The sequence below is a fragment of the Lissotriton vulgaris genome, chromosome 2_1 (genome assembly GCF_964263255.1).
Source record: "Lissotriton vulgaris chromosome 2_1, aLisVul1.2, whole genome shotgun sequence".
In the NCBI taxonomy this organism is placed as follows: domain Eukaryota; kingdom Metazoa; phylum Chordata; class Amphibia; order Caudata; family Salamandridae; genus Lissotriton; species Lissotriton vulgaris.
This window is the reverse complement of record NC_141687.1, coordinates 1,398,195,914-1,398,216,720: the sequence shown is the minus strand read 5'-3', so window position 1 is coordinate 1,398,216,720 and position 20,807 is coordinate 1,398,195,914. Positions and strand designations below refer to the sequence as shown.

At 45.7% G+C, this 20,807-nt stretch overlaps 1 protein-coding gene across 2 annotated transcripts in view; it reads right to left on the bottom strand.

The window, feature by feature from the left end:
- The window catches only part of LOC147732647 (uncharacterized), a 583,719-nt gene that overhangs the window by 123,481 nt on the left and 439,431 nt on the right, over positions 1-20,807 (bottom strand). The window contains exon 8 of one of the 2 annotated variants that reach the window (XM_086957160.1): positions 7,733-10,260. The exons of the other annotated variant lie outside the window; for it this stretch is intronic. Within the exon in view, the coding sequence (XP_086813286.1) occupies positions 9,542-10,260 (719 nt within the window). The 3' untranslated portion in view covers positions 7,733-9,541. Of the gene's footprint in view, positions 1-7,732; positions 10,261-20,807 lie in introns of those variants that run through there. 2 annotated transcript variants of the gene reach the window in all.

Here is a 20,807-nt window from a genome sequence, read left to right as displayed (position 1 = left end):
CTCACTCCTTTCGGATTACAAAGATCATTGGATATCTTGCACAAATATTCCAAAGAAAACTTCACAGCCTCACTGGGACCCTCTATCTTTGTTTCTGTTGCCCGTTTGTGGAGCAAGCTGCTGCCTATCCGAGGAACGCTGTTGCCTATCCCAGGAACGCCTAACCCCTCGCCGGACCCGCTCCGCGGTTCCCGCTTCGCTCTCAGGACACAGGAGTGCGCCGGGGGAACGTGGAAGGAGTTTGAGGGCGCTGGTCAGTCTTGCAGGGCTGCGAGCAGCGTGGTCAGGGACTCCATATCCCAGGAGTCCCTGATAGCCCGGCAGAGAACACCTGGGCCGCTCTCCCTGCAAGCTCCGCCTACTCACCTATTTCCCTCCCTATATATCAACGCCCACTCCTCGCTGCGCGGGAGCGCGCGGGAGCGCCGGGCGAAGCCCGGGACAAGGGCGGGACCGTCTGTGGCCGTCCGGGGCCGCTGGAGGCCGGGCTGGGCCACCTTATTAGCATCTACGGTCCAGGTACTGATCAACCCACTGTTTTTGTTTTTGCTTTGTGAACTACTTGCTTGTAGGCGGGTAGAAGGGGGGTCTTTAGCACTATGGCTTGCACAACAACTACTTCCACCCTGCTGCCTCCTACGGGGGAAGCAGAGCCTGCTGTCATGGGCCCTCTTGACTCCTACTTCAAGCGTTTGCCGCAGGATATTGACAAAGAGATCGCTCTGGCGGAAAGACGAGCCGGGCGTAGGCTCTCGATAGAGCTTCTGAAAAACCCACCTGACAAAAATCAAGGTTTGAACTTCCCTGCGCTGGTGACTCCACTATCATCCATTGTTTTACCAGCCACCCAGGACCTATCATTTGATGTGTCTCTGCCCAATGAGTTAGCAGTTAACTCTTCACCGGACATTGTAGCAACCAACTCATTTGTTGCGCATCTTGATGTACCTAGCCAAACGGTAAAAGGGAAAGGAGCTTTAGAAAATCATTGTGTACAAATGGAAGTGTCTAAATCTAAGCCCAGTGTTAAAAGGAAATGGGGAGTTACTGCAAAAAAATCACAACCGTTAAAACCGGCAAGAAAGTACAGGAAGCTGGGTACTAAATTGACTTCTAGCCATGTCCCTTCAAAGAATGGCGTACTAATGACTATAGGGGAGGCCGAAGCTGCCCCTGTGGAAGTGGACCCTATTATCACGGTGCCTCCGATAACATTGGCGGTGCCAGTCCCAGATCAAACTACCATAGTACCCTCGGGGTCATTATCTCCCAATCATAATCTTCTGATAGAAGTGGAAAAAATAATGCGTTCCCTCCTAAATCCAGTAGAACTAAGACTTAAGAAGCTAGCTGAACACCTTGACCATCTTGAACAAGCTAGCTTAGATAACTTCTTTTCTATTAAATCTCTAATTAAGTCTGGGAAAAAAGTGGGTGAGAATGGGAAACACCAACAGACAGGCGACAAAGATCAAGGAGCCGTGTTGGTTGACCTACAATCCCCGCCTGTAAGTGGTATTTCTGCACAGGATAACAAAGGGGGGAATAGCAAGAATGTACCTGGTCCAACGTCCACCAAAATCATCAGTAATTGTGGGAAACCTAAGCCCAATAACACCAATAACAATGGTAGTAAGGACAGTGTAAAAAATCCCAAGCCAAACAATACTAATAACAATGGTAGCAAGGATAGTGTAAAAAATCCACCTCCCACAACCAGCAAAAATGCCACACCTTTGACGCCCGGATCGGGAAAAGCTATGGTCCAACGGGCGGGAAATGATAAAATCCACTCTAGCAATGGCAGTGGGATTAATGCTCATTGTACTGGGAATGGGATTAACACCAGTGTAACAGTGGAAAACACTCCCACACAGAGTCGTGTTCCCTTAGACCAAGCACAAATACAGACCCAAATAACCAAATTGCCAACTAGGATCCCGCCAGTACAGCTCACCCCGGACTCCTATCCATATGTGGCCATACTTACTAACGTCCCACCCCTAACGGAGGGCCAAAGAGAAACTTATGAAATGTTAAAAAACAAGGCCATGCATTGGCTCTCTGTCAATAGACCATTGCCAGGGGGAGTAGATGGCCTGATAATTGGGGCCAGAAGGGTCAATTGGATAGGGAATACCTTAAAAAAACAGGGGGGTGAGTGTATCATAATTAACTTCCAGGATCCAAGGGTTGTGGGGCTGATTACGGGGCAAGGTTGGAACATTAATATCGGTGGGATTGGGGTTGTGGACCTCACTTTCTTTTACCCCAGACCTGTGATCTACTCAGGGGGCTCCAGGGAGCAACCGAGACCCAGTCTCTGCACCTGGGTTGAGGCTGGTCCCCCTGTTGCTCCCATATTTAGAACAAATAATTGCTACACAGAGGCATTTAACCCCTATAATGGGCAGGGGCAGACGAGGTGGGGATGCTGACAGAGACCAGTTGAACAATTACGACTGGAAGAGGATATGGTTGGGGGAATCAACCCTGATGTTACATTGATACCCCACGATGAAACGAGCCAAAAATTCGAAGTGGCAAATGTTAGGGATGGGGGCATTATTGCATGTTTGGAGGGGTGTGTGGGTGAACCGGATCTTCTAACTACTATTTGCACCAAGGAGGGTACAGATGCAAACTGTGTTAATATTGTTCTAAGTGAGGATTGTGACTGTGGGAAACAGGATGATTTATTACCAACAGCACCTAACGCAAAGGGGATTTGCATAGAAAACACCCTGGAGAGACTTATGTCATGGAATGTTGCGGGGCTGGGGGCCAGAGTGTTGTCACAGCAGTGGATTGATTTTGTCAGTGGGTTTGAAATGTGCCTTTTCCAAGAGACGTGGGCAAGTGAGCCAATTCACTTCCCGGGTTACCTAAATTTCTGTATACCGGCAACTAGAGGCCCCAGGGGTAGGCCTATGGGAGGCCTTACAGTCTGGATCAAGCAAAACTCAAACGTAAAGGCAAAAATGATTGATTTAGGTTGCAAGGATATTCAATTACTGAGACTAACTGTAGCCAAGGGTACAATAATAGACATCTATAATATATATGCCAGGGGCATGAGGCTAGGGAATTCTGTTACCTTAGAAGTTCTATCCGCTTCCCTAGAATCCCAGTCACTTGGACATAGAGTAATTTTGGCTGGTGACCTGAATAGGACATTTGAGCCTCTAGAAAACACTGCATACCCTATAGGACTAGAGGAAGACGCCCTCTGGGGCATCCCCAACCTAAATCTCCTACCTGTGAAGCGGTGGACCAAAGATATTTTGTTGTTGAATGCGTTATGTTTGGAGTATGGTTTGAGGGCCCTTAATGGCAGGACAAAAAGCGACCAATGTGGTAACTGTACATTCGACAATGGACATAACAAAAGTAGGATTGACTATGTCATCGTTAGTCTTGAGTTATGGTGTGGAGTGGGTGACATGGAAATTGTGGGGAGAGTAGAAAGCGACCATAACCCCCTCTGTGTCTCCCACTCTTGGTGGAGGGCCGCACGAGTTAACTCAGTGTCAGGTAGTGGGAGCGTACCTGTTGTGGCAAATGACTCAAGAAGGGTGAAATGGCCATATGTCCTGGCTAATCTGGCCACTTTGGAGTCTATTAATTTGGAGGTAGACAATGCTATTGCCGCCATGGAAAAAGTAGATCTTGTATTACCAGGCTCTGTCCAAATAACCGATATACATGACACATTCTTCTCTTTGTTAAAACCGCACTTTACTAAGCCTCTGAAGGCTAATAGGAAAGTACCAGTTACATTGCCAACCTGGTTTAATAAACAGTGCAGGGTAGCTAGATTGGGGCTGGGCAGAGCACTCAAGAGCAGGGACAAGGCCTCGATTAGAGCCACCAGGAAATATTATAACGACAGTATTCGAAAGGCTAAGAAGCAGTGGGATGAGGAGTACTGGGAGGAGCTACTGGTGGCTTCAGGGCAAAAGGATTCCAGACTGTTTTGGAAAATTGTGAAATGGGGAAGAGGGGGTGCCCCCAATAATCCCGACAACAATGTCGATGAGGCATTGTGGGTCGAGTATTTTAAACCCCAGTATGCCGAGTGTAGGGATATAGTGGCCATAGAACCAATCCCTATGGTTTTTTGTAAGGGCGATTTATTTCTAACTAAGGATGCGGAACTTGTAATTTCAACTCTGCAGGGGGGAAAAGCCCCCGGGCTAGATGGAATCCCTTCAGACATCTTTAAACACGACAAGGTCAAGTGGGCAAAATATGCGACCCTGTTGGGAAATGGCTTGGCCAAAGGGGCAAAAATCCCCAATATATGGAAGGGGGCAATAATAATACCGATTTTTAAGAAAGGCGACCGGTCACTCCCAGCAAACTATAGACCAATAAGTTTGTTGGCTACTATGCAAAAAGTAGTGGGGAAGATGCTGGTCGACAAACTTATGGCCTGGGTAGATGACAACAATGCCTTATCCCCCTACCAGGCAGGATTCAGACGTGCAACCAGCACGGTCGACCAAATTTTTCGCTTCACCATGCTACGGTGGGGGACTGTACTCCTGGGCAAAGGCAGCCTTTATGTAGCATTTGTAGATCTAAGGGCTGCCTTTGATCTGGTGCCCAGGTGCACGCTGTGGGAGGTTCTGTCCAAAATAGGGGTCCCACTTGATTTGCTCACGTTGATAATGCGTCTTCACGAAACCAACTATGCCAAGGTCCAGTGGGGGAGGAATGGGGAATCCACCACTAATTTTCCAGTTGAGCGGGGGGTGCGGCAGGGATGTGCAATGGCACCCCTGCTGTTCTCCCTGTTCATTAATGGCATTGTAGATAGGATATTGGACGCAATGGTTGACGCACCTTCGTTAGCGGGCATCAGAGTTCCTATTCTGATGTTCGCGGACGACACCTTGATTGTGTCTAAGACCCCGTCGGGTCTCCAGCGAGCCCTGAATATTTTTGACGCATTTTGTAAGGAAAGGGGTCTAGAGGTAAATGTAAATAAAACCAAGTTGATGGCCTTTGGGCAAAAGCGCCAATCTCAACCTAGGGTATTTTTGAACAATATTAAATTAGAGCTAGTAAATGTTTTCACATACCTCGGGGTTGAGATATCAAGCAAACTTGGTTGGTCAAGACACATAGAGAAGGCGGTGTTGAAACATCAGCAAATCTCAGGAGCCCTCAGGGCTGAGCAAGTAAAATCCAAGACCAGGCCCATAAAACCTGTTCTTATGGTTTATGACGCAAAAGCGCTGGGCGCAACCCTCTATGGGGCTGAAGTCTGGGGCTTTGAGAATCTTACCACCGTTCAGAAATCCGAGAACAGGTTTTTGAGAGGGATAACTAGTCTACCCCAAAGTACCCCACTAATACCGCTTGGCCTTGATTTAGGCAGAAGATCGCTCAGGGACCGTGCCCGACTGAGGCCTATCCTCTACTGGAGACGGCTATGGACAACCATGGAAATAAGACACTACGCTGAGGGGTTCCTAGCATTAGCCAAATTAGATGTTTTTTGCAAAATTAAATGGCTAAAAACGCTTAGGGACGTCCTTGCGGAACTTGGGCTCTCCAAATTATGGGAAAACCCCCTTGGGGAGGTATTCCCTAGCAAATCCAATATCAAAGAAATATATTGGGATCACATCGACCAGAAACTTTGGAGGAGCACAAACTCGGATTCCATGGGGGGTAGATTTATGGAAATCAAACAAAGACCATCCCTAGAAAAGTATTGGGACAGTATAACTGTCCCATTAGACAGGAAACTATTTTTCCAGTTAAGGGCAGGCTCTCTCCCCTTGAGGAGTCTGACGTCCAGCTGGAAAACTAGTAGTGGTTTGTGCTGCCCGTCATGTGGGGCCCCCAATGAAAACGTCGCACATTTCCTTTTTATATGTGAGGCCTATGTAATTCCAAGAAAATCTTGGTTGGCTCCAGTATGTAGGAATCTTGGTGTCCGAAGCGGTGTGGAGGGGCTGAGAATTATCTGTTCCTCCACTGAAATGTCCATCGTAGTAGGAACAGCAAAATATCTGGGGTGGGCATGGTCTATAAGGCGGAGGGCTTTATCCCCCAATATGTCTTGAATTTTACATTTTCCTTTGTTTGTTTTATCCTTGCAAATATCTACTGGGAGATACATATGAATTTTAATTACAAAATGCGGCTAATATGTATGGTATGAGTTTTTAATTGTATAAACTTCGGGAATGGTCCGTGACGCGGAGGTCCCTATACCTCAACATGCATTTAGTTTTTGCATATCATGAAAAAGCTTATCTTATCCCAATTGGTAACAATTTTAATGTTTATGAACTATGTATTCTCGATTATAAATTTTATTGTAATTGAATGTTTGATGTTTTAAAAATGTATGAATTTATATGTCTGTGCTTTTATGAGTGTGTAACTCGAATAAAGCTTTTTCAATCAACTTCTTAATTCCAAATATAAAGAAAACAAAAGTGGTAGCCTTTTCGGGGAGGAAACAAAGCGCCAAATACAGCTGGAGGCTTGGAGGAGAAAAGATAGAAGAGGTTAACGAATATCCCTACCTCGGCAGGATCCTTTCGAAGAACTTAACAAACACAACACAGATAAAAAATCTACAAAGGAAATCCGAAATACACGCCGCGGCCCTCTCGAGACTCTACAGTGCCACTGGGAACAGGCATTTTTCCTCAATGTTAAAAATATACAGAGTAAAAATACCGCCTGTATTATCCTATGCGACGGAGTACATCCCCATAAAGCAATGGGTCTTCATGGATCGCAAAGAAGGAAAAATTCTAAGAAGGATCATGAAGGTCTCAGACGCTGTACCTGTTAAAGCACTGAGATTAGAACTAACTATCACAAGCTCTTACGCTACAGCTATTGCTAACGTAATTAGGTGGGCCTATAATTTACTACATGCAAAAGAGAATACTCTAAGATCGTTGCTGAATAAAGAGACTTTCGGGTTGGATGCCAAAAAGCAAACTTTTCTAGAGAATATGACTGTTGCATTTCGTATGGCAAAAATTAGCCCAGACATACTGCTCACCTGGTCATCAGCGCAAATAAAACTTTTCTTAAAATGTTTCACTCCAAAATTGAGCTATGAACTGGACTCCCAACATTGTAACAAACTAGCTATTTATAAACCCTTTGCAGACTTACTGGAATATAAACAAAGCCAGCCTTATATCGGGTTTACCTTGACGCATGGCGCAAGGAGGGCGATCACTATGCTTCGACTGGGCATCCTACCTGTATCAGCATATACTTCAAGATGGCTCCCTGGAGGATCGCCAAAATGTACATTGTGCAAAGGGGGTGTTCAGAACTTAGAGCATGTACTATTTGTATGTCCAAATCCTAAAGTAAACACAGCTCGTGCAAGATACCTTGACCCTATTTACCGTTCCTGTAGAATTACAATGGTGAGAGAACTTATATTATTGTGCAAGCAACCTCCGAACGAATTAGTTTGCTATAATCTTTACAAATTTTTAAAATCTTTTTTACCTTTATATTGATAAATAATGAAATTTTTTGAATGTTTAAAAATGTAAAATTTGTGGTCCTCTGTCGAGTACCAACACAAATAAAATCTTTTTGACTTTGACCAGTGCTTTATGAGTATGTGTAATGTAGGACCAACCACTGTTAGACATGACCATAGCTACCATCTGTTGCAGTACTTTTTCGAAGGATGTTTGTTTCTATAATAATGTAGATCAACTGAACACTGGTAAAGATTACTTATTTATTAGCAGTTTTCAAAAAGCAATGTCAGGAATATGCAAAATATAAACACATATGGAATACTCAAAACATTTATTTTCAAAGCCTTAAAAGTAAATAATTATACTTATCATAACAGAATCTAACTACTCTATAAATGTGCAACGAAGGCCCCCAGACAGAGCGGAAAAGTTGAATCACAAACAGAAATGTATTCCTGGATCCGAAAATGTTTCCTAAAAACCACAAAGCCAGCCTCAATCTCCAAGTCAGCAGGAGGCACACTCCCAAAAAGGACATTTCCTTAAAAAAATGTTGTTTGGAGAAATTAGCTTGTGGAATTTTATACTGTAAGGAAGTAACTGTTTTTTTTATACTCAAACCCCCGAAATCCCCATAGTTTCAGTAATAGCAATTCTTTTGGGATTTATTCCCTACACCCTCATTCAGCATAATGCGGACATACCACACCTAAAGCTCCTGATATGGTGTGGTATTTTCCAGGTGATCTTGAAACTTCTAATATGTTGTGTAATTCCTGGGGTAGATTATGAATGAGTTGTCCCCTTAGCAACTGGAAATGACCAAAGAAATCAGTGTTACGGCACCATATCCCACAGTGAACTCCCAATTTCAGTTCATTCTTCTGGGAAAACGATTGCCAGTTTAAACCTGGTGAATATGCCTCCATAAAAAAAACAGATGGTGCAGTAATGCCACCGGTGGAATGACCACCAATTTATAATAATAATTCAACGTTATGTATTAGGTGAAAGAGGAATTCTAAGTAAGTCAGTATGAAGACCTTAATAGCCTGATAAATAGTGTAAATCTGCTAAATACAGCCAAGTGGATCCATTGAAGTTATTTCAGGGTAGGTTCAGATTAACTGGCTCCTGCTGCGTTAAAACACCCTTGAGGTAACAAGGGTGAAATCAGACAAACTAGCCACAAAAGAGTTGCTGCAAGCAACATGCTAGTTATACCAAAACATGAACAACTCTGATGGTGAATATTTATTTTTAGAATTTTTGTACTAGGAAATTTAAGTGAATTTAGGTGTAGCTATCAACCAGTTATAAAATGTAAAAAATAAGGCCCGAAGTACGAGTGGTGTTTTCTTCATTGATCCAAATATAATCTTCTGTTTACACAGGCATTAGATTACATTTTTTGTGGAAATTGCTACTTCCCTGTAATTTCCCCTGGGTAAATTTCAAACTTGCTGAAACTTATCTGGAAAAAAACGCCAAAACCAGCATGTTATCCCTTATTTTAAAGGACCAAACTTCTAATAGGCGATAATTATTGCACTTGTTATATTCCAATTTTTGGAATATTGGATTTTAACAAGTGACATTATTATCATATCCACATTGGATGTGGCCCTAAATAGTAGAACCTGAAAAAGGAGTAACTTCATTAGACAATAATTTTCATCAGACGATAATTCATTCATCCATAGGTGAAATAGGATATTGCACTTTGTAAAAGATAAGTATAATGTTTAGATTTCGATGTATCTTACTTTAGGACGCATGAGGAATGTAGGATTTTAGGAAGTGTAACTCAAACATCTGAAGATTGACCTTTAAAAGTTAAAAACGCTTGAAAAAGTGGTGATAAAACAGGTGGTAACAATGTGCAGCACCTATCTACTGAGTAATGTTGAAGCCTAAGTTGACAATCAAATAAACTACTGGCTCCATTTGGGGCAGGACTGTGTAATTTTCTATATAGCTAATAATAGAACACAAGTTACTGTAAGCATAAGTGTCAAGTTTAAACATTCCATAATGCTGTCCTTTACATTTATTTGTTATGACTTTTGATCTTTTCTCTCTGGTATCTTCCGCTCTCCAGTATGTATTCGTATGTGTTCATTGAGAATGTCTTTCCGGCTGAAGCTTTTCTGACAGAATAGACATGAGTAAGGCTTTTCACCTGCATGTGCTCTCTGGTGCCGGTTTAGATCACCTTTTTGGCTGAAGCTTTTTTGACAATCCGAGCAGGCGTATGGTTTTTCACCGGTATGGGTTCTCCAGTGCCGATTAAGATTGCACTTTAGACTGAAGCTTTTCTCACAATCAGTACAGGAGTATGGTTTTTTTTGCAGTCTTACTTCAGTATACGTTTTCTTAATATTAGTAAGTGCGCTATTCTGAATGGGGCTTTTCGTATAGTCAGTACACACGTATGGTATTCGGCCTCGCTTTGCACTTCGATGATATTTACTCACAATTGAACTCCTCATATTACTTTCAGATTGATTATAATCATAGGATATCCCAATTTCATTTGGGCCCTGCTGCACACTGTCATGTGTTGAATAACTAAAATGCCTTTCAAAAAACATATTTTGTTTTATTTCAAGTTCCAGATTTCGTTCCCTCAATTGTCTTCTACAATCTGGCAGAGTTTTAAAACTGAGAAGCATTTTTCCATTAGCTTTTTCTGGTGAAGCTATACGAGGCTGTGATTCTTTGGTACATGAGATCGAATCGGTATCCTTACACTGTCTATTAGTGAATCCATCACCTGTTGGATTAAAATAAAAGTCCAGTCATTAGCTTTCTAAAGTGCATATAAGAACACATATGTATCAGTGATATTTGACTCTGAATGATGAATCTAAATAGCTTATGTCTGGGCAGTAATACAATTTCTCGAAAATATTGATGCATTTTAATTTATTATGTTTTTTACTTTTACTTCTGACAACATTTTTTTGCAGTTATCCTATATATATCACAAAGTAAAGGTGCATGACAGGTAGAAATTTTGAATATCGAAATTTCAAGATGTCCCACTCTGCCCTTATCAATATCTCCCAATCTGTCCTTCTCTTGCGAATGCTTAATGGCTCTATCTTATCATCAATTCTATAATCTGAACATGAAACCAGTGGTATCATTTTTGGGTAACTAAAACATTCCAATGACACAATATAAGGTTGACACCTAAGAGTATCCTTGTAGGAAATATCTTAGATCCAATGTATTCTAAAAGATTCAATTCTTCCTCCTGAACTATGAATAACCAAACCCCCTAACTTCAAGTTTGGCTTGAATTCATTATGATACTTTGAATCACACCCTACATTATCTCCTCAGTCTCACATAGCCAACATTTATCAATTGGCTCTGAACCAGTTACACCTAACCTGTTATCTCAAACTGTTCATCCCAGCTAGGGAACTATAAATATGATTGAAGTTTGAACCACTTTTCCTATTCCTCATCACTAGAGGTAATACTTTACTAGACTAACTTCCAAAGTGATATCTGTCACCAATGAAATTAGTTATTCATGCTGCATACAGGAGCTAAGAAAACGGAACAATTTTTTTTGCTAGTAAACGGATAGACCTGTCAGTTCTTTCCTTAGAAACAGAGCTTGTCTTCAAAATTGTATGTCTTATGTTCAGAGCCATTCTTTCAGACAAAAAGTTTATCTTCACAACAAATTCCATTTCCAGCAGTTCCTGCTTCACGAGAGAGAAAAAAACCTAGCCTCGGATAGCCTATTAACAGATAAGAGAGTAAATTCTAAACATGTATTTTTCTATTTCTCTCCCCAGAACATCCTATCATATAAGAACTGGAAGGTTTTAAATCATTTTTCCATCCAGAAAGCTGTAAACAGCCACTTAAAGATACACTTTTGGATGAAAGTTACAATATTCCTATAAGCCATACAGCACGCACATACAGCAATGACTTCTCCATATCCCATTTCTCTTTCCATAGCAATGTCATATTTGTATATTTTTTATATAAACAGTTTTATTAGTTTTGAGCAACGAAGTGAAAAGTGCATCTCCACGACATATAAAGCATTCTGCTGCATTGCTGGATTTTCCCCCTTCTTGCAAAATATCAACCGCGCAAACCCAGCCATTTGCCTCAGACACGCTTGTGTTTAGCCGGACAACCCCTTCCTCACACACAGATTTTTCTTGGTTGGCGCACCAGTCCACTCCTCTACGCCACTTCGAAATGGAGGGAGATGCTGAGTCCTTCCAAGTCGCTGCAATGTCTCTCTTGGCTATCAAAATGGCAGCCCCTAGGAACAATTTATCAGTACGGGAACCATCCATCCCCTCCAAGAGTACTAAGAGGAACCACCCAGCCCAGTATGCAACTTAGCTCAACCACAATCAACGCCCATTATTTGGAAAGAATGGCGCAGGACCAGACCATGTGGTAAAAATAAGCTAGCTCTGCCTCACAGCGCGGACATTTTGGGGCCAGTGGAATCCCGCTTTGTGTAGTCGCACAGGGGTAAGGTATGCACAGTGGAGATAGTAGATTTGAATTAGGCGGAGCCTAGCCGAAATAGTTAGCACCCTAGGGGCCATCAATGCATCTCTCCAGTCCTCCTCCTCAAAGGGCCAATCCAATGTTCCCAGCGAGTCCTTAGAGAATGTAGTGCGGACGGGGTATTGTTTGTCATGGATCGATAGATTTGGAATATTCCCCCTTCCCCAAGTTCCCCATAAGGAGCTTAGCCTCCACCGGACAAAATTCTGGGAATGCCGTCGGGTTGGGAATGAGGAGGGCGAGTGCATGATGCAACTGGAGGTATTTGAAAAATTGAGTTGAATGTGGGGAGTACATTTGCTGCAGTTCCCGGAAGGAGGGCAAATGCTCTCCTTTCCATATGTCTTCCAAGCAAGTGATGCCTTTAAGGTCTGACTTCTGGAAGGCCCGCTAGTGTCCCAGTCTTCCGTAGCCAAGTCCCATGCCAGAGAGGCATTTGTAGTGTAATTGTAGTATCCCACTGAGTGTGCAGCAGCACGGACCGCCATGCAAGGAGGACCTTTTGGTGACTGCTGGTAGATTGTGAGTTATCAGAGCACAGCCTGGACATGAGAGCACCAGAGGTTCTCTAGTTCCAGACGGTAAGCTAGATCCGACCAACTGCCATTAAACCAATCGTGAATCACTGGGAGTCGGGTGGCCAGGTAGTACAGGAAGGGAGTTGTCATCATATGGGGCCCATTGGCAATGCCCAAGGGCCAGTTGTGGTCTCCATCCCACTAGAAAAAAGTTGTGGCCAACCCTTCCAACCGACAGAACCTATTGTGGGAAAGGTGGAGTGGGAGTTATGGAGTACATACAGAAGATGGGGCAGAAGCATCATCTTGAACAGGGCAATCCTACCAAGTGGGGTGAGTGGAAGCGATTGCCAACAACAAAGGTTATTCTTTGTGCGTTTGAGAAATGGGTTGACAGTGAGGGACCAGGTTATGTTATGTTATGTTACTGCCATTTATATTGTGCAACAGCTGCCCCAGCAAAGGGGCGTCCCGGCGCTGTGAGCAGAACCACAAGCATAGAGAGAGGGCAAAACTACCCCTTGGGAAAAAGATATGTTTTTATGGCCTTCCTAAAAGCCAGATAGTTCGTATGGCTTCGAATGTGGCCGGGCAGAGAATTCCAAAGAAGGGCTGCCCTGCTACGGAAGGAACAACCTCCTACCTGCACTCTTCAGAACCTTGGGACTCTCACCAAGTGCTAAGAAGAGGTCAGCTCCGGAAGAAGTGCTACCCAGATTCCCAAATACTTGAATGAAAGTCTTCAGCGGGGGATAGTTGTTTGCCAGTCCACGCATTCTCGCGATGCATGAAGGGGCACCAGGGTGGATTTTGGCAGGTTAAAGCGTAAGCCCGATGCTCTCTCAAAGGAACGAAGGATCTGGAGGTACCTCCAACCAGATTGGGTCGGAGAGAAAGAGCAGGACATCATCGGCGTATAATGCAATCTGATCTTCATGCAAGCCCTGCCAGCGCCAGCCCTGTATCCGATCGTCAGCCCAAATGGGAAAAGCTAGAGGCTCTATTGCAAGAGAAAATGGTAGATGGGAGAGCAGGTACCCCTGCCAGGTTCCTCTCCTGATATGGAATGCTTCTGATAGTGCTCAGTTTATGAGGATCCTGGGAGATGGCTGGAATAGAGGACTCCCACGATTCTGCAATACTGGGGGCTGAAGTCTGCTCTTTCCAGCATACTCTTCAAGTAGTGCAGTCGACAGTAACAAAGGCTTTCTCGAAGTTGAGTAGGACTAAAGCTAGATGCAGGGAAAGGAGGTTAAGGTGAGCCACGTTGAGGCGTCTCAAGCAGTGCCTTGTGCTATGATGTGGCATGAAGCCACATTGATCAGGGTGTATGAGAGTGTGAAGTACTCACTTCACTCGAGGGGCGAGAATCGTTGCGTAGATTTTAATCTCAGCATTAATAAACGAAATTGGGCGGTAATTGGAACATAAGGATGAGGGAGGGCTGCTTCAGGTATAACCACAACTGTGGCTGTATCAGTGTCAGGGGAAAAGGTGCCTTTTTCCAGAACCTCCTCAAACAGGGTGAGAAATTGTGGGGGCAGGATGTCCCGAAATGCTGCGTAGTACTCTGCAGGGAACCTACCTGGACCAGGAGTCTTACGGGCAGCGAGGGATGAGATCACTTTATCAATCTAATCACTCGTAATGGGCTCATCTATGGTTGTACTTTCATGTTCTGGAAGCTGCGGGAGAGGAATACCCTGGAGGAAGTGTGAACTGTCTGTCTACATATGTGAGTGGTCTGTTAAGTAAAGTGTTGCGTAGTAGCTTGCAAAGGTGAACAATGTCGATAGGGGCACAAAAGACTTGCCCCTGTGATTTGCAAATTTCGGGGACAATTCGGTTGGCCAGGGGCTGGGTGGCGAGCACATGAAGCAATTTGCCATTTTTGTCTCCCCAGCCATGGACTCGGGCCACCAAGGACCTCCAAATCGGTTTAGCTGACTTGAGAGAAGGGGTTTTGATCTCCTCCCGTACTAAGCGGAGTACCGCTTCCCAATCATTCGTGGCCAGAGCCATTTCTAGACGGAGTGCCCTGGCTTTGAGTTAAGAAAGGTGACGGTGTTGGGTCTACCGTCTGTGTTTAAGGAACCCCTTGGCAAACTGGTGGATTGTGGCTTTGCCCGCCTCCCACAGCGTACTGTAAAATTGCACTTAGTGCTCTTGTTGGTGTGGAAGTAGTTTTTCAATTCTCCCTCAATCTCTTGTTTGTTTTTTTGGTCCTGAAGGAACCAGGTTTTTAATCTCCATATGGTCTGTAAAACTCCTGTGGAGCCCTCGATCAGTAGGAGTGGGGAGTGGTCAGAGACCCCTCGTGCCAGGATTTGGATCTCAGTGTCTGTCCTACAGTCCGGGGCATGCATGAAGATAAAGTCAATAAGAGTGGGTGTGGTGTGCTGCAGATGTGTGGGTATACTGAGGTGTATTAGGATAACAGCTACGCCCGACATCGCATAGGCCCAATCTCCAAGATGTCTGGCACCCAACGTTCTGTAGGAGGATGGTGTACCCGTGGCATCCTTGGTGGGTTCTGGGACAGCATTAAAATCTCCCCCTATCACAGCCGTACCCTGGGGGAGGGAGGATATCTCCACCGCAGCACACGACCAAGATGGCTGCACGTCTGTGAGGCTTCAGCCCTGCAGATCAGGAAAACATACATCATGCCCATCCTGAACTGCATTTCTGGTCTTTAAACCCCACTACGAGATACCCGCTACATTGCTGATGCTGGAGATACCACTTTTAACCGGGTAGCCCAGAGTGAGACTGAAACAGGGAACGCTAGAGCTGGAGGCAGACATAGACGTGCTGAGCCTGGAGCTGCACGACGGACATCTGAGCTGGGAAACACTGAGGCTAAGCGGGCCTGCTGATCGGAGGTGCAGGGGGTTGCCAGCGGAGGAGCGCTGCCTTTCCCGAACTCTGGCTGTGTGTGGAGGGCGATGGCACTGAAAACCGTGAGTGACCTAGCGCTGCAGTGACCTGCTTTGGACCTTGCTAACCTACATCGTTGAAGCCGCAGTGGCGCGAATGTGCACGAGCCCCGTTGGGCGCAACCTGAGCAACCGCCTGACTGCATGTGATGGCTGAGGGTTACCACCACACCGCCTGTATCTCCCTTGTCCCTCGGAACGCTCTCTAACCCGCCACCCGCTATAACTAACGTGCTGCCTGGGACTGTGAGCTGCCACCTTTCCTCTTCCTTTAACCGCCGTGCAGCGTTGCCGCCATATTAGCCTGCTACGGTATTGCTGAACGCGGTGGTCGGATCTGCATGACACCGCTAGCTGTGCTCGCATACTACATGAAGGACTTGGCAGTCACATGTAAGCTGCACGTACCATTCTGCGCAGCGGATGCTCTATTGCCTGCGCCCTGCCATTGATACCTAGGGGTCACTGCTCAGGGCGGCCATTTTAGAAGGACTGGAAGATGTGCTTCTGCTTTGGAGATCACCGCAAGCCGAAAATGGGACTTGTGCCCCTTGTTTTATTGTGGCGGGCCTTGTAATGCACAGTTGAGCGGTATACTACCTATTTGACTACATTTTTTTACACTTCCTGTTCCTTTTGGTGCCTGGGACTCCTGCTGTGGGGACGCTGGCCTCGATACGTGACGCTGTATGAAAAGCGCGAGGAGCCTGGGGACGTGTATGCTCTGGGGACCTGGGTGTAGGTATGCCAAGGGCTGTGCACATTGAACATTGCTGTCACTGCGCTGCTGCCAACCACAACATTGGCCACTGCGAAGGAGCCAAATTTTCGAGCTGCCCCATACAACTGCTGCATTGGTTTACTTATACACACCTGTGGGTGGCGCATACTGTCGGGGACCTGTTCTTCATCTCTCATTATACTCGCCTGCCTGCGCCATGGGGCGCACCGATGCGAAACAATCCAAAATCCTGTTTGAAGCACACAAGACTCCAAGATCGCAGTCTGAGGACCACGTGGAATCCAATGCTGAGGACAAGCCTGAAGAAGACTGGAAGGCAGTCCTACTCGGCATGAAACAGAGTCTCAAGTCCATAGACACTAAAATAGATACCATGAACATGTGGATGGACTCTGTGGTTACCAAGCTGGATCAGCATGAGCAACGCCTAATGGAAGCTAAAACTAAGGTATCGGATCTAGAGAATAGGGCTACCATGAGCAGAGGCCAGATGCTGCAGATGGAAAAACTACTGAAAGTAATTGCCGATAAATAAGGAAGATTTAGAGGCCCTCTCACGAAGAAATAATGTTTGTATACTTGGCCTGGCGGAATCCACCAACACAGGCCTATGGAAGACTTTATCGAGAAACTGATTGTGGAACTGTTTGGTAGAGACTCCTTCTCGGCGCACCGCACGGTGGAGAGAGCGCATAGATCTCTGGCGGCCTGCCCGCCCCCGGGGGCATCACTGCGGCCCATGATCGCCCGCTTATTAAACTACCGAGATAGGAATACCATCCTTCGCCTAGCTCGAGAAAAGAAACAGGTACAATATGAGAACAAGACGCTGGCCTTTTTTCCAGACTTTACGCAATCAGGGCAGAATGCCAGGAGGAAGTTCGCTACCGTCAAGAAAAAACTTCAATCGCAGCAAATCCCGTACGCCATGTTGTACCCGGCGAAATTGAAGATAACCGGCCATGGGTCGCAGCACTATTTCTTGAACCCGCAGCAGGCTGAAGAATACCTCCTTCGGTATTGCTGCTCCGCGACTGCGGAGTCAGACACTCGAGTACGCTCCAGATCTCAGTCGCCCCTATCGAATCCAAGCTGAAATGCAAAAGATGCACTGGTATACTCTGGAACTCTTACAAACTCTGTGCATGAAAGACTATACTACCCTGGTGATGTATACACATGTTTAATGTTTGGTGAACTGTCCTGCTCCGCTACTTGCCTCCGTCCTGCAGTAGCTGCCTGCCTTCAAGGCAGGTGCAGTGGGCGGGTGTGAGTAAGGAGGGAAGTGGGCGGGTCGTGTGCCCTTAGTGAATTCCCTACCAGGGCAAACCCCCTGAAGTTACGTTAAGGAGGGGTGAAAGTAGTTAATTAATGAGACTTTCTTTGGGAGGAGGGGGGTCATATACCCGGCAAGTTGGGGATGCCCGTGTGGGTGGGGTGGGGTTTCTTTTATGACAGGTTGGCATTTTGCTCAGTCCACAATGGTCATTATTCTATGGGTCAATATTGGGTACCACACACGACGCAGCAGAAGGCAGAACACAGGATATCAATAGTTTCAAAGTAGCATCGTGGAACATACGGGGTTTGAATAACCCTGGGCAAAAAAGGCAGATACTTGGTTATCTCGATATGCATCACATCACCATAGCTATGTTGCAGGAAACGCACTTGAGCCCCAGCACTATTCCCCAATTCGCCTCGAGATTGGCCTCGCATTGTTGCTTTGCATCTTACTCTACATACCCCCGGGGAGTTGCTATTTTGATAAAGAAAGGGGTGGCGTTTGTGCCCGGCGGGTCGGAGATTAATACGGATTGTAGGTTTTGCGAAGTGTGGGGTAGATTTCATTCTTACGATGTAACATTTGCCAACTATTACGGCCCGAACACTGACGACTCCCATGCTCTCCTCCAGTTATGGAGCAAGATTCAGGAGATAGGCACCACTTATGTCATTTGGGGCGGGACTTTAATTTGCAGCCTGACATGGACAGGTCCTGAGCATCCCCTGCACACTATACGACCACCCAACGAACACTACAAGACATTATTGCTGAGAATTACCAACTTGACTCCTGGAGGTACAAACATCCTACGTTGTGAGAGGGCACACACTTTTCAGCACTCCACTCTTCTTGGGCCAGACTGGAATATTTGCTAGTGTCCGTGGAGATGGCACATTGGCTGGGGCATTTGACCCAACTAGCTCACACTCACTCAGATCACTTCCCCGGTTGTTGCTGAACTGCATGCACCTCTCAGTCATTCTCCATATAATAGCTAGCGCCTTAACCCATTACATCTCCAGGACACGGCAATTAAAACTGAACTGGAGCAGGATGTTCGAGAATTTTTCTAACGCAATCTGGATTCTTTTCCCAGCATTACAACTGTTTGGGAGTTCAAAGTCACGGTCCGGGGCTGGTGCATATCAAAAGGCGGGGGCATCCTCAAAACGCTACGTAATGACCTATCCAAATTGGAAAGAGAACTCAAGCAATTACAGGGCGAAATGTGTTCCAGTCCCGATGGGAACATCATAAGGGCTCCTATTCGCTGTAAACTTACTGAATATGAGGCACTTGCTGACAGGGAATGTAAATTTCGGGGGGAACCTCATATGGCACGGGTATATGGAGAAGGTGACCGTCCGGGGAAAGCTCTGGCGGCTGCAACCAGACCACCTAGGTTCTTCATGTATGTAGCGGAGCTACAGGACGCACAAGGCAACAAGCATAGGAATCTTCCTGATCAGCTGCACACGCTTAGAGACTACTATAGTAATCTGTACTCCTCCCAAAGGGGCACCCCTCTTGGCTTGCCTGACTATTTTGAAGACACCTCTCTAGCCTGGTTGGGGTATACTCAGCGGAAATTCTTAGCCCTAGATTTAGAGTTAGATGAAATCACGGAAGCTATCATGCAGATGAAGTCTGGATGGGCCTTAGGTTCCGATGGGCTTCAATTAGAGTTTTATAAAACCATGTCTCAATTCTGGCCCAAATCCTAAAAGAAGTATATAATGTAGCACTGGATGAGGGATGCCTGCCCAGGACGATGCAGGAGGCCCTTCAAACCTCGTTATTGAAACCAGGGAAGTCCCCCCTTTACTGCAACTCGTATCAACCCCTTTCTCTTTTAAACTGCAATACCAAAATATTGGCTAAGGTTCTGGCAACCCGGCTTAATCTGCTGATGCAGCGCCTGGCGCTACCTGACTAGGCTGGCTTTATTCCGAACCGAGCCACATCGCACAATCACAGGACCTTGGCTGCTGTACTACAGGACATTGACCCTAAGTGCTCGGCGGTTGCTGTATTCCTTGACGCTTTGGGATTACCTGCTGGGCACGTTGGGATATATTAGGATGCCCCCTGCCTTCCTCCACTGGGTTCAACTGTTATACAACCGTCTGGTGGCCTCAGTGCTCCTGAATGGGGCCAGGTCTCCCCCCTTCACCATATCTCGGGGCAACCGGCAAGCCTGTCCATTATCTCCTATTCTGTTCGCCCTAGCCATCGAGCCCCTGAATGCCAAACTCCGTCAGCACCATAACGATAAAGCACTGACATACCCAGCTAGACAGCTGCTCATCTCCCTATACGCAGATGATATGACGCTTTATGTTAAAAACCCCAGAGATAACCTTAATCCAATATTACGGGAGATAACTACATTTGGCGCCATCTCTGGGGTACAAATAAATTGGTCTAAGTCTGCGGTCTTTCCCCTTACAGATAACACCCCGACACACCAATTGGACTACCCCCTGGTTTGGGAAATGGATGAGATAAAATACCTGGGTATATGGGTGACCAGAGACAGGGACGCTCTCATGAGGATGAATTACGGTAGACAAGATAACCAACACCCTCACCAAGCGTATACGACTTCCAATCGCCATGTCAGGGAGAATCTCCTTAATCAAAAAGTTTTATTGCCAAAACTTTTGTATCTATTCAATAATATACCCTACCACCCCGGGAACTTCTGTTTTAGTATGCTCAAATCTAAACTTACGTGGCTCATATGGGGCGGGAAATAGGCGCGACTTAACTTGCACACTTTGATGATGCCATATCACCAGGGAGGGTACGACGTCCCTAATTTTGAGTTTCATTATTATTGTGCGCAGGCCCACTTTGCCGAGTATTGGTTTCACCCGCCACGTTTTATGCCTCATCTGGCGGTGGAGGGTGGACATATGGCACCGACACCCATGGCGGGCTATCTTTTCACAGCAGTGAAGAAGGGTGAATGTGACCCATCCACCTTAGATTGCACTATATTGGCATGGCAACGGATAGCTCACAGGCTGGAAGCCCCCATGCGGTACTCCCCTAAAATGCCCCCCTTACGGATCCCCTTACTGCAAGTCACCTTTGAAGGGATATGTCGCAGGATGCTAGAGAAGCTTAAGTACTGTACCCGGGGGAATCTCTATGTTGGCGGGCAATTCCGTTCCAAGGAACAATTCTTCGAGACCTGTGAGCCAATAACAATCGACACATTTATGTATACTCGTCTCCGGCAAAGTGTGAAGGCTGCTACCCCTGCTTTTC